This window comes from Oncorhynchus mykiss, chromosome 1 (genome assembly GCF_057628025.1).
Source record: "Oncorhynchus mykiss isolate SJ-2025 chromosome 1, ASM5762802v1, whole genome shotgun sequence".
Taxonomy (NCBI): Eukaryota; Metazoa; Chordata; class Actinopteri; order Salmoniformes; family Salmonidae; genus Oncorhynchus; species Oncorhynchus mykiss.
The window spans coordinates 61,030,824-61,045,843 of NC_143022.1; the positions used below are offsets into that span (position 1 = coordinate 61,030,824).

A 15,020-nucleotide genomic window follows, 5' to 3' on the forward strand; every position below is an offset into this window, starting at 1 on the left:
AGAGGGATCTCGGTTTCTGGGCGGACTTAAAAGGTGGTTTTGGCTCGAAAAGGGGTATACATTCTGTGGAAAATGTAATTCTCAAGGACTCAAGTTGTTCAATGGCCTCATTTTGGCTTTGTATGAAGACTTTTTTTTTTTTGCAAGATTACAAAACTAACCTTTTCATAGCATGTTTGTCACTTTGGTCTTCACATTTTTACTGACTTCTGTGGCAAGTTAAACATAAAGACAAATACGGAGAGCTTTTGAGTCATGTCATGTCCAGAGTGATTCAATATTTATTAATGTATATCAGACAATCACACAGCTGTCAACTAAAATATACACACACACACACACACACACACACACACACACACACACACACATATACACACATATACATACATACATACATACATACATACATACATACATACATACAGTGGGGCAAAAAAGTATTTAGTCAGCCACCAATTGTGCAAGTTCTCCCACTTGAAAATTACAGGCCTCATCTTTTTATCATAGGTACACTTCAACTATGACAGACGAAATGAGAAAAAAAATCCAGAAAATCACATTGTAGGATTTTTAATGAATTTATTTGCACATTATGGTGGAAAATAAGTATTTGGTCACCTACAAACAAGCAAGATTTCTGGCTCTCACAGACCTGTAACTTCTTCTTTAATAGGCTCCTCTGTCCTCCACTCGTTACCTGTATTAATGGCACCTGTTTGAACTTGTTATCAGTATAAAAGACACCTGTCCACAACCTCAAACAGTCACACTCCAAACTCCACTATGGCCAAGACCAAAGAGCTGTCAAAGGACACCAGAAACAAAATTGTAGACCTGCACTGGGCTGGGAAGACTGAATCTGCAATAGGTAAGCAGCTTGGTTTGAAGAAATCAACTGTGGGAGCAATTATTAGGAAATGGAAGACATACAAGACCACTGATAATCTCCCTCAATCTGGGGCTCCACACAAGATCTCAACCCGTGGGGTCAAAATGATCACAAGAACGGTAAGCAAAAATCCCAGAACCACACGGGGGGACCTAGTGAATGACCTGCAGAGAGCTGGGACCAAAGTAACAAAGCCTACCATCAGTAACACACTACGCCGCCAGGGACTCAAATCCTGCAGTGCCAGACGTGTCCCCCTGCTTAAGCCAGTACATGTCCAGGCTCGTCTGAAGTTTGCTAGAGAGCATTTGGATGATCAAGAAGAAGATTGGGAGAATGTCATATGGTCAGATGAAACCAAAATATAACTTTTTGGTAAAAACTCAACTCGTTGTGTTTGGAGGACAAAGAATGTTGAGTTGCATCCAAAGAACACCATACCTACTGTGAAGCATGGGGTGGAAACATCATGCTTTGGGGCTGTTTTTCTGCAAAGGGACCAGGACGACTGATCCGTGTAAAGGAAAGAATGAATGGGGCCATGTATCGTGAGATTTTGAGGGAAAACCTCCTTCCATCAGCAAGGGCATTGAAGATGAAACGTGGCTGGGGTCTTTCAGCATGACAATGATCCCAAACACACTGCCCGGGCAATGAAGGAGTGGCTTCGTAAGAAGCATTTCAAGGTCCTGGAGTGGCCTAGCCAGTCTCCAGATCTCAACCCCATTGGAAATCTTTGGGGGGAGTTGAAAGTCCGTGTTGCCCAGCAACAGCCCCAAAACATTACTGCTTTAGAGGATATCTGCATGGAGGAATGGGCCAACATACCAGCAACAGTGTGTGAAAACCTTGTGAAGACTTACAGAAAACATTTGACCTCTGTCACTGCCAACAAAGTATTGAGAAACTTTTGTTATTGACCAAATACTTATTTTCCACCATAATTTGCAAATAAATTCATTAAAAATCCTACAATGTGATTTTCTGGATTTCTTTTCCTTCTCATTTTGTCTGTCATTGTTGAAGTGTACCTATGATGAAAATTACAGGCCTCTCATCTTTTTAAGTGGGAGAACTTGCACAATTGGTGGCTGACTAAATACTTTTTTGCCCCACTGTAACTACCTTAATTTTGCCGGACCCCAGGAAGAGTTGGCAGTAGCTAATGGGGATCCATAATAAATACAAATACAGCCGTGTTCTAAAATGTGTTAAATAAATAATGTATTAAAAATACAAAACATAAATACCTTATTTACACAACTATTTGCTATGAGACTTGAAATGTAGCTGTTTACATTGATTGTCCTTGATGTTTCTTCAACTTGATTGGACTCCACCTGTGGTAAATGAAATTGATTGGACATGATTTGGAAAGGCACACACCTGTCTATATAAAGTCCCACAGTTGGTCAGAGCAAAAACCAAGCCATGAGGTAGAATGAATTGTCCTTAGAGCTAAGAGACTGGATTGTGTCAAGGCACAGATCTGGGAAGGGTACCAAAACATTTCTGCATTATTGAAGGTCCCCAAGAACACAGTGGCCTCCATTCTTAAATTAATTAAGTTTGAAACCACCAAGACTCTTCCTAGAGCTGGCCGCCATGCCAAACTGAGCAATCAGGGGTGACCAAGAACCAGATGTTCACTCTGACAGAGCTATAGAGTTCCAGAAGGACAACTATCTCTGCAGCACTCCACCAATCAGGCCTTTATGGTAGAGTGGCCAAATGGAAGCCACTCCTCAGTATAAGGTACATGACAGCCCGCTTGGAGTTTGGCACCAAAAGGAATCTGACCATGAAAAACAAGATTCTCTGGTCTGATGAAACCAAGATTGAACTTTTTCGAGTGAATGAGAGAACTTCACGTCTGGAGGAAACCATAGATGTTTTTATTTTTACAGGGACAGTGCACATTAATCAACGTTTCAGTAAAAGTGCCGGTTTTAGCCAGCAGGAAAAGTTTCAACCACAGTCCCTGGGCAGGTTATTAAAAACAATTACAATAACAATACAGACAATCAGTGAGCACATGCAGAGCAACATAGGACATGCAAGACATAGCATGCAGACAGAGCAACATAGCTCAAAAACCAACAAGACAAAATCCATAAAAGCAACAGTGTTTCCACACCTCACAAGCTACAACAGGGACTAGTCAGGATCAATGGAAAGGTTCGCCTTCCAATACGACAACGACCTTAAGCACACAGCCAAAACAACGCAGGTTTGGCTTTGGGACAAGCCTCTGAATGTTCTTAAGTGGCCGGATTTGAACCCGATCGAACACCTCTGGAGAGACCTGAAAATAGCTGTGCAGCAACGCTCCCCATCCAACCTGACAGAGCTTGAGAGGATCTGCAGAGAAGAATGGGAGAAACTCCACAAATACAGTTGTGCCAAGCTTGTAGCATCAATCCCAAGAAGACTCGGCTGTAATCACTGCCAAAGGTACTTCAACAAAGTACTGAGTAAAGGGTCTGCATACTTATATAAATGTGATATTTCAGTGTTTTATTTTGAACAAATTTGCAACAATTTCTAAACTCTTTTTTGCTTTGTCATTATGGGGTCTTCTGTGTAGATTGATGAGGAAAAATATACAATTTAACCAATTTTATAAGGCTGTAGCCTAACAATATATGAAAAAGTCAAGGGGTCTAAATACATTCCCAACGAACTGAAGGCTAGTGATTTTGCTGTTCGTTTCGTAATATCTTCAATGTGCTCCTCGGAATTCGATAAGGCTGTCTTCACTTGTACTTCGGAGCTGCTATGCCTGTGAGAAGTACCGATTACATGACGTGCATTGGCTAATAATTATTTAGATATCTGGGAGAGCAATGTGAATGAAGGTGCTTCGGACCACGGCTATTGGCAAGCCAGGAGAAGGGAATTCTAACTTTGACCACATGGCATGGCTTTTCTTTAGCGGGTATTACGGCCACACAAGGGGGCCGTCGATACTGCCGGTGAATTCTAGGCCTGCCGCACACTATTGCTCCGATTTTTATATACATTTAGTAATTGTATTAATAATGTTAATGTGCCTCCATCAGTAACTGTTTTATTGGGGGGCAAATTCAGAAATTGCTGGGGGACTTAGACGTAGAAATCTGACTTAAGGGAAGTTAGGATTTGCTCCAATTATAACTGTATATGTCTCTCTTTGTCTGTCCACAGGTACCAGTAATGGGTCAGTTCTGGTTTATAACCTCACCAGTGGTCTTCTGCACAAGGACCTGAGTGTCCACTCCTGTGAAGTCAAGTGAGTAACATCACCCACTTCCCTAGTGTGGTGTCTCAAATCAAGGACTTCCACTCATCATTGTCCACTCATGGCTCTGCCCAAGACACCCACTGAGCCATTTGATAATCACCTACTTACAACTCACTTTCATCACAAAAGCCACCACTCATTTAGCCGTGAATTGCGTCTCCTCCCAACTACTTCGGTTCAGATTTAATAACACATTACACAAAGGAATAACCTCAACCAATTTCTAAAGACTGGTGACATCCAGTGGAAGCGGTAGGAACTGCAAGCAAGTCCCTTAGAAATCTGGATTCCCAATAAAATCACATTGAAAACAGGGTGACCAAAAAAAAAAAAAAAAAAATCGGAATAGTTTGTCCTCGGGGGTTTCGCCTGCTACATAAGTTATGTTATTCTCACAGACATGATTCAAACAGTTTTAGAAACTTCCGAGTGTTTTCTATCCAAATCTACTAATAATATGCATATCTTATATTCTGGGGATGAGTAGCAGGCAGTTGAAATTGGGCATGCTTTTCATCCAAAATTCCAAATGCTGCCCCCTATCCTAGAGAAGTTAATAGAAAATGACTGAAGTAAAAGACACCAAGTAAAATACTTATTGAGTAAAAGACTGAAAGGTTTTGGTTTTTAGCCAGGGGCACACCAACACTCAGACATAATTTACATACAAAGCATTTGTGTTTAGTGAGTGTCCCAGAACAAATGCAGTAGGGATGACCAGCGATGCTCTCTTGAGAAGTGTGTGAATTGGACAATTTTCCTGCCAAAATGTAACGAGTACTTTTGAGTGTCAGGGAAATGTAGTGAAGTAAAAGTAGGCAAAAATATAAATAGTGAAGTAAAGTACAGATACCCCCCAAAAAATACTTAAGTAGTACTTTACACCACTGCCCAAATGCCTGCACACCAGTACATTAGCATATTTGATATACTGTTACACACGCACTTAACTTATTTATTCCATACATATGTGATAAGGCCATGCAACCTGAGTGAGGTGCCGCTGGGTTCTGAGAATATGAAAATATACACATTCATGTCACTGATGGAGTGCTAAGGTTTAGAGGGTCTACACCAGATGTTAAGGGTTATAGGAGGAAGGTATATAGTGGGTGCAACTAAACTTGGAATGTGTTGAGTGCAGGGAAGCAATTTACATGTGGCAGGCATTGATAAGGGGAGACAGGTGGCGATCTTAGAAACTAACAATGCCACTGAGGGAGAGAGGGTAACGTATAACATTGTGATGGAGCTTGTGCATGGTCCGCCAGGCACAATACCAGAGCACAAACTTGTTATCTTTTTGGCCACTGCAGTTATCACAATTCAGGTCCACAGGTGTTTCCCCAACTCCGTAGTTGGTGAAGAAATGGTGCATGTAGTTGATGACTGCGCTGCTGCCTTTGCTGGATGATGTGCCTTCATCAATCAAGTAGTTGACTTGTGGTATTCCTTCACAGCAGACGCCAAACAAGTCACACTTGCGAGGAGTTAAAAAGTAGATGGGACCTGGCTGCATAGGTTCAGAACCTGCACCTGCAAACAACAAAATGATATTAAGATAAATTACAATTAATTCTCACCCCTGTCAATCTGTCTTTACACAGCTCAGTGAAAGGTATTTGCCTGCCTCCCATATATAATTTTTTGTGTATATCTATACATCCATCTATGTCCTTAATCAGTATAAAGGAGCAAATGTTGCTTACTTGTTGAGCAAAATCCAAGCTTGCTCGTTCAGTAGGGACTCCAGAGACAACTGCAAGTCTTCACAGGTGGTCTTGCAGTCAGCAACCATGTGGTAGACCGACCGGTCACTCTGAACAAGCAGGAGATGCTGCTCTTGCTTCTTCATCTTGGCTTACTGATATAGAATTTTGTTTTAAATGTAAATATATTTCAATTATTCTAATTGGTCTGCAACCCAGAGTGTAAAGTTCTGGTTTAAATGAAACAGACAGAATTCCCAGCTCACAATTGGTCAATTCCAAGTTTATTCACGAGAGCTCTCCCGTGCATATACAAAGATGTTCCTTTTATAACATTCTCTTAACCCTCGCAGATACATACACGCTATCATTAGGAGAGCTATCCTATCTACTTCTCTACAATTCTCACCACAGTTGATCACTACCCAACTGACAATTACATTCCCCTCAAGATAAGGGAAACCTGGAGGGGTACACCTTGTCCTATCTTATCTCCCCAGAGTTAGAGCCGGGTCAGTTCAAACAGGTTAAGGATTCACTTTTTCTTCCGGCACACACATACAGTCCTCTCTTCCCCAGTCCAACCTATTTGGACATATGTTTATCAGCTTTAATTACTCCTTGTCTATGCTACATAACCATCCCTGATGGTTAATTTTCTGGGTAGAATTATTTAATAATTTATCTTCAACCTTTATAAATTATTTTAACACTTACTTAACAGCTTCTGGCATATTGGCAGATCTGAAGACCTGATAGTTGTTCCTCTGGCACTGCCAGCACAGGTCTGTCCTGGGCTTAGTGCTTGAGAAGTGGAGCAGCAATTTTCTCCACAGATTCCTGAAGGAAGACAGCCCGACGACACGTACCTCTGAAAAATACAGAAATAATGTGAGATCAATCAAAGTAGTGCCAATCATGTTGGAGGTCAATTAACCTTTCTAGGGCATCTGAACCCCTCGACAACATTCCGCTGAAAAGTGCGAAATTCAAAAATATTTTAGAAATATGTAACGTTCACACATTAACATAAATCATCAATAAGGTTCCAACCAGAGAATTTCATTGTCTGAAGAAGAGCATTGGAACGAGAGCAAACTCTGTCGGGAGCGCGCATTATGAGACTGAGTCTCTCTGCCAGACCACTCACTCAAAGAGCTATTATGAGCCCCTCCTTTATAGTAGAATCCTCAAACCAGTTTCTAAAGATGGTGACATCTAGTGGAAGCCCTAGGAAGTGCATCCTCATTCATATCTCGCTGGGGTTTCAATAGGCACTGTTTTGAAAATCAATTTCTCACTTCCTTTTTGGATTTCTTCTCTGGTTTTTGCCTGCCATATGAGTTCTGTTATACTCACAGACATCATTCAAACAGTTTTAGAAACGTCAGTGTTTTCTATCCAATACTACTAATAATAATATGCATATATTAGAATCTGGACAGAGTAGGAGGCAGTTCAGTCTGGGCACGCTATTCATCCAAAAGTGAAAATGCTGCCCCCTATCCCAAAAATTGTTAAACAATCAAAATGTGTTTATGTTTTAGATACAAAGAGTTGTTCTCGATACCTTGTATAGCTAGCTAACATTAGGCTATAACTAGCAATGCGAAATTACATTCTGAGAAAACATCACTCGCATTACACACACTTCATACATGTAAGTTAATGTTAGCTAGCAAGCCAGCCATTTTCCCACTGACCTTTGTCGATAGCGCCTGATAAGTTCAGGGCAGAAATGTTTTTGAGAGCAGTAACATATTTGCAGTTCTCCATTTCCAGTTCTCCTCTAACGTTATATATTTAGAGAGAACTGCAGTAGAAAGGATTATCTACACATAACGAGAAGCTCATTTTGTAGACACAAGATGCAACACCGCAGAACAACCCAAACTCTCATGTCCAGCCCACTCATTATCTCAGCCAATCATGGCTAGCGTGAAGGATGCTGACTTTCTCTGTGGCTAAACCAACTATTCTCGTAATTGAACAATTGTAGTCCTATTTACAGATGGCATACAAGTTTGTTATTAAGACACATGAAAGTTCACGTTTGAGAAGGCATTTCTGCCAAAAAAATGCATTTTAATAAAAACATGTTTCACTTTAAACGGCTCTCCTGTGAAGTCGGAACTTGCGATATACGCCTAGTTTCCTGAATCAGGTCACTTATGCTATAGCAAAAATAATAATTTGGTTGTGTTTATGAAGGCCTTGGGTAACATTAGAATACGATTTGTATCTTATTTTAAATAAATATGTAAAAACAATCAATTTTATTAGAGGAGAGCCTTTGTTACAACTATGAATCAAAAAGGATATGTGATGGAACATGGTAACAGCTTACTTTTATAACGACAAATAAAAAATACCCCATCCACCTAGTACGGTCAAAAGACATGCAGTCAAATGATAACAGTGAAGAGGCGACTTCGGAATGCTGGCCTTCTTGGCAGAGTTGCAAAGAAAAAGCCCTATCTCAGACTGACCAATAAAAGATTAAGATGGGCATAATAACACAGACACTGGACAGAGGAACTCTGCCTAGAGGTCCAGGATCCCGGAGTCGCCTCTTCACTGTTGAAGTTGAAACTGGTGTTTTACGAGTACTATTTAATGAAGCTGCCAGTTGAGGACTTGTGAGGTGTCTGTTTCTCAAACTAGACACTCTAATGTACTTGTCCTCTTGCTCAGTTGAGCACCGGGGCCTCCCACTCCTCTTTCTATTCTGGTTAGACCCATTTTGTGCTGTTCTGTGAAGCGAGTAACACAGCGTTGTACGAGATCTTCAGTTTCTTGGCAATTTCTCTCATGGAATAGCCTTCATTTCTCAGAACAATAATAGACTGACGAGTTTCAGAAGAAAGTAATTTGTTTCCGGCCATTTTGAGCCTGTAATTGAACCCACAGATGCAGATGCTGATCCAGATACTGAACTAGTCTAATGAAGGCCAGTTGTATTGCTTCTTTAATCAGGACAACAGTTTTCAGCTGTGCTAACATAATTAAAAAAGTGTTTTCTAATGATCAATTAGCCTTTTAAAATGATAAACTTGGATTAGCTAACACAGCGTTCCATTGGAACACATGAGTGATGGTTGCTGATAATGGGCCTATGTAGATATTCCAGTAAAAATCAGCCGTTTCCAGCTACAATAGTAATTTACAACATTAACAACGTCTACACTGTATTTCTGATCAATTTGATATAAAACCTTTTTTTTTTCAAAAACAAGGACATTTATAAGTGACCCCAAACTTTTGAACGGTAGTGTAAGTATTCAGACCCTTTACTCAGTACTTTGTTGAAGCACCTTTGGCAGGTTATAGCCTTGAGTCTTCTTTGGTATGATGCTTGGCACACCTATATTTGGGGAGCTTCTCCCATTCTTCTCTGCAGATCCTCTCAAGCTCAAGCTCAGTTTGGATGGGGAGCATCGCTGCGCAGCTATTTTCGGAGATGTTAGATCGTGTTCAAGTCTGGGTTCTGGCTGGGCCACTCAAGGACATTCAGAGACCTGACCTGAAGCCACTCCTACATTGTCTTGGCTGTGTGTTTATGGTCGTTGTTCTGTTGGAAGGTGAAACTTCACCCCAGTCTGAGCGTTCTGAAGCAGGTTTTCATCAAGGATCTCTCTGTACTTGGTTCACATAATCTTTCCCTCGATTCTGATTAGTCTCTCGGTCACTGCCGGTGAAAAACATCCCCAAAGCACGATGCTGCCACCACCATGCTTCACAGTAGGGATGGTGCCAGGCTTCCTCCTGATTCCAAGTGGGCTGTCATGTGCCTTTTACTGAGGAGTGGCTTCCGTCTGGCAACTCTACCATAAAGGCTTGGTCTGGTGGAGTGCTGCAGAGATGGTTGACCTTCTGGAAGGTTCTCTCATCTCGACAGTGGAACTCTGTAGCTTTCCTGACCAAGGCCCTTCTCCCCCGATTGCTCAGTTTGGCCGGGTGGCCAGGTCTAGGAAGAGTCTTGTTCGTTCAAAACTTTTTCCATTTAAGAATGATGGAGGCCACTGTGTTTTTGAGGACCTACAATACTGCAGAAATGTTGGCTGTGTAAGTAAAAAAATGCGTTGGTCACATTTATTCACCTTACTCAAAACTTCATATTTGTTAGGAGGCTAAAACCATGATTTGGTCAAAAAGTACATCATCCTTATGATTCCTGTAATGAAAGTGTCTGCCTGCCTGCCCCTGTTTCGGTGGGGCCTGCTGCTGTGTCAAGCGAGCCACGCTCTTCTTTCCTGGGGAGAAAAAAAAGCTCCTGGAGAAAGAAAGTGTTTTGATTGTAATAACATTTTAAATCCAATTGTGGTGAAAGTACAACTATCCTGCTGTATTTCTCAAGTCTGAATTTTGAGCTCTCTAGCAACAATTTTTCTAACAATATAGTTTATATGGCTTTGAGATATGGAGCCTGCGAAATGCGCATTAGGCATTGCGAGTGCATAGTCCTCATTGGGGCAGTAGGTTACAACTGCAATGTTTTGGATAAAATATAAATTATAAAATTAAATATACTTTTTGATTAGTACATGGCTACTAACAGTGGGTATTGTCCTTAGTTAGTAATCTAGCTGTGTTTTGAGTTTCCAGTTACTGAGGTGGTGAGTTATCCCCAAATAAATTAGCCTATGATATTAGAGCACATAAAGTTACAGGCAATTTCATTTTATTGAACAAAATGTTTTATCTAGAGCCCTATTTTAACAGTAAAATATAACAACAATAGCATAATTGTCTACCCAAAATGCAATATTTGAATCACAACATATGTATCATCTCAGTTAGCAATGCTCTCTGCCTCCGTGAGTCTTCTCCCTGCTGACAGAGGGCCAGTGGTGAGATGTATAATATGAGGTGTGTGTGTGTCGTTAGGGTGGAAATCAGGCCAGTTCAGCCCTGAAATGGCAAAGGAGGGACGTCGGGCTATTTTGCTTCTAATATTAATTTTAGGGTAAAATGTAGAAATGAATCATGTGGCTATTTAGGATCTCATTACAGCATGGTGCTTACTGTGAGCTGCTCCCTTTCTGTGCCTGTCAAACCCCTCAAAGGGCTCTCTGCTGGATTGTTGTCTCTTTGATTCCATGGAAAGTTTTAGTGGTGTTGCCAACTATTCTGTAATCGCTATTCTACAGTTGTAGGCACTAAAAAGTCTTAAATGTATTGTTTAAAATGTATTTGTTAGCTTAGGGGAATGTCAGAAAAAGGTCTGAGTTTTTATTATTTGAAACGGGCAAGTGCCCTGTATTCAATGGAATGCTCTATCACCTCCTAGCTTTAGTGCTTGCAAATGTAGTGTTTGTTTTATTTCTATGAAGGTTTGAGTGAAATGTAGATGGAAAACTAACTCATCAGACAAAGGCTGATGAGGCATGTTAATGTTTTTTTTTTAATCGGACTTTCAATGTGTGTTCTGCAGAGGTATAGAATGGGTCAGTCTCACCAGCTTCCTCTCCTTTGCCACTTCAACCCCCAACAATGCTGGACTGGTGAGGAATGAGCTTCAGCACGTCGACCTTCCCACTGGTGAGTTGCGCACATGGTCACGTATGCACTCACTTGCACACACATCTATACTCTCAAGGTCTACACATGCACGCACACCATAATGCACACAAACATGCACAATCCTTTCTGTGTTACTCTAAGGCACTTTTTATTTTTTGGGCCTACCCCGGCCAAACCTGGATGACGGCCAGTTGTGGGCCGCCCTATGGGACTCCCAATCACGGCTGGTTATGATTCAGCCTTGATTCAAACCAGGGTGCCTGTAGTGATGCTTCTAGCAATGAGATGCAGTACCTTAGACTGCTGCGCCACTCGAGACTTCCCTCCCCATAGCTCTCTAGGGATACACGTTCAAGTCTGAACACTCTCCATTACACTGTGATAACGCAGCTGGAGTGTGTCAGGGCTGGCAGTGAAATTGTATCACACACTGCCCCAATGTTTCTCTCCCCCGTTGAAACTTGTCTTAATGACTAGGATCCCTGCAGGGAAATACTGTACATAAGGAAAGGTAAGGAAAGGAGAGAGAGGAATAAGGAGAAGAAGAGTTTGTGAGAGGATACAGGGATGACCATATAGTATGCAAGAGATGGAGAGCTCAGGAGACAGGGAAAATGAAAGACACAATTAATTTGGGGTCAGTTCTTGTTTCAGCACCAGCCAAGCCTTTTCCACAGTTCAGTTGAAGGGTGAGCCACTCACTTACGACACCCAGGCTGGATAAATAAAATTGAACAGGCCAGAGCATTAGGTTTGGTGTTTGGCCCAGCCACATTAGAATTCAAAGGACCTTATAGCGGTTCTATATGTCACAGAGATGAAAGTCTGTTAGCAACTTAGAATGAGGGGGAGTCTAAAGATGCTAGGGAACTAGGATTGGCTGCTAATATGACTAGGATTGTGCCTTTGGCTTCTGGACAATACATTTGAAATGAAAACCGATACAACAGGCAAAAAATGGCATAGAGGTGGGTCCAATAGGGAAGTAAATGGAAATACATTTCCCAAAATTATAGAATTACTCCGGTCTAAACATGAATAAAATACTTCACCAGAAAGCATGACTTGGCCACAGAGGAATCGAGGATTATTAGCTTCTTTAAAAACAATTGCTGTGGATTGTTTCAAATCACAAGCTCGTAGGCCTATGCCTATTTGGGAACCCCACAATTTGGGCAGCACGCAATAGACCTAGCTGATTATTGAGTTGCGGCTGTCAGTGAAAAGCATGTAAAATATTTTGGGGAGGGGTGTGTGGCGAAGATATAGTTGCGTTTCTCTCCAGTAGTAAATGTGCAGTCAACCCCTGTCATTTGGTTACATTAATTTATGTTAATGCATGTATTCATTACAGTCATTTACCGTTCTCATTCTCGGAGTGGAAACGTTGCTTGCAGAGTTCATAACCTGCTACACGTGTGAGAAACTAGTTTTAGTTTATTTCATCATCGTCATTTGTTATCATGTTATCATTTTCTTTTGTTTGGAATTTTCCGTGTGAGTAAAAGCATGTGTCTGGTTTCTCTGTCCTGATAACAGTAATTGAGACGGTGATCAGAAGCTGTGGGTGACACACACACACAAGCCGGATGCCTCACCTGCACTACTCCCCAGTCTCTTCACCTGCAATCTTGCCTTGTGTCACTTCATCTGCGTCCCTTTTGCCCCTGCAACAAACATCCTAGGCAGTTGTTGAGAGTTCCCACCTCTCCTACTTGTGCTTAGTTTGGGTTGCTGTGCTCTCTCACTTGTACATTTTACAGGCAACCTCCTTTAATGTCCTCTGCAAAGTGCATCAGCATTTTTTGGTGTAGTAGAGTACAACTGAGGTTTATTCTTGTTTTTGCCTTCCGGCATTTTGAGTAGATAAGGGACACTTGATTCATGAGAATATTATATTGTTTGTGAGTAAAATGAGTTCGCTGCAGCAGATCTAAAGTGGCATATTCTCTTAGCTGGCGGAAATTCGAAGTTATTACCACCACGTCTTACAACTGTAATGCAGGGGTTCCCCAGGGATCCATCTTAGGCCCTATACTCTTTAGCTAATATATAAATGACCATCCTTATGTGTTTCATGAGGTTGAATGATTTCATGCTCTATTTTTCTCTCGATCTCTCCTTCCTCTCTCTCTCCTTCCTCTCCTAGGCAGGTGCTTTGCATTCCGAGGCGAACAGGGGAATGACGAGCCTGCCATTGAGATGATGAAAGTGTCTCATCTGAAGTGAGTCCCCTACACACAGCCGCCTCTTTACACCTGCCACACTCACGTACGCACACACACCCTTCACCTTAACTGCCACTGTCGCCTCTTTCTTTCTCGTCTCCCCACCGGGTGTTTTTTTTATTAAGCCTATGTGCCGTCAAGGGATATCCATTTCCTTTAATTGTCCAGGGCATACTCTCTCATTCTGTTCCTGCTACTGAGCTGTTGTCAGAAGCACATGCTTTTGATGGCTAAAGGCCCTCTAAAGAGCTCTCTGCATGCATGCATGAAGGAGGGAAGGAAGGAAGGAGGGAGGGAGGGAGAAAGATAGAGAGGGGGATGGTGAGAGAGAGCGATTGAGAGAAAGGGCGAGCCGGAGATGGTGAGGGGTAAAGAGAGTGTTAGACAAAAGAGGGAGGGTGAGAGATTTACCTTTGCAAGGGCTCAGCTGTCTCATCAGGACAAAGCACCCTTAATGAAACTTCAGACAAAGTACTGTAGCAGTGTAATGCTTCTGCTCTTTGTCTCTGTTCCCTGAGAGCTAATTTATATTCTGATGCTATTTGTTCTTTCCCTAGAACAGCATGAACTCCAGGACAGCACAGGGCGCCCTTCACACAAAGAATGGATGTTTGAAATCTGTTTGTGCTTGCTTGCGTGTGCAAGCTCGTGTGTGTACGGATGTGTGTGTCTTTGAGAGAGAAAGTGTCCCATAGAGCACATGGGGATGATTTTGATGGTACAGACTGTGATGTTCCTGTACTGCGGTGTGTGTGTGTGTTGTACCCTACAGGCAGTACCTGGTGGTGGTGTTCAGAGACAAGCCTCTGGAGCTGTGGGACGTCAGGACCGGCACCCTGCTACGAGAGATGGCCAAGAACTTCCCCACTGTCACTGCACTGGTACTGAACACACACACACAGAAACACCATAGCATACATGCATATACACCTAGGCATTGTAAACTGAGGCAATACTCTGCAAGAGTCTTCGTGTTGATTATTCTGTGTCTATCCAGTGCGTTCGGAAAGTATTCAGACCCCTTTACTTTTTACACATTTTGTTACATTACAGCCTTTTCTAAAATATATATTTTTTTAATTATCATCAATCTACACACAGTTCTACATAATGATGACAAAACTAAAAATAGGTTGGAACCACCCAAGACTCTTGCTAGAGCTGGCCGCCTGGAGAAACTGAGCAATTGTGGTAGAAGGGAATTGGTCAATTAGGTGACCAAGAGCCCGATGGTCAATCTGAAAGAACTCCAACGTTCTTCTCTAGAGATGGGAGAATCTTCCAGAAAGACAACCATCTCTGCAGTACTCCACCAATCAGGCATTTATAGTAGATTGGTCAGATTGATGCCACTCCTCAGTAAAAGGCACATGACAGCCCACTTG

At 41.9% G+C, this 15,020-nt stretch overlaps 1 protein-coding gene across 5 annotated transcripts in view; it reads left to right on the plus strand.

Moving 5' to 3' along the window:
- wdr11 (WD repeat domain 11) overlaps positions 1-15,020 on the plus strand; it is a 134,973-nt gene that overhangs the window by 56,546 nt on the left and 63,407 nt on the right. For all 5 annotated transcript variants that reach the window (XR_016496138.1, XR_016496145.1, XM_021605791.3 and 2 more), the window contains 4 exons: positions 4,079-4,163; positions 11,319-11,425; positions 13,557-13,632; positions 14,408-14,516. Coding sequence is in view for 3 of the 5 variants with exons in the window: in XM_021605791.3 (XP_021461466.2) it covers positions 4,079-4,163; positions 11,319-11,425; positions 13,557-13,632; positions 14,408-14,516 (377 nt within the window). In the remaining 2 variants the exon portion in view is untranslated. The remainder of the gene's footprint in view (positions 1-4,078; positions 4,164-11,318; positions 11,426-13,556; positions 13,633-14,407; positions 14,517-15,020) is intronic.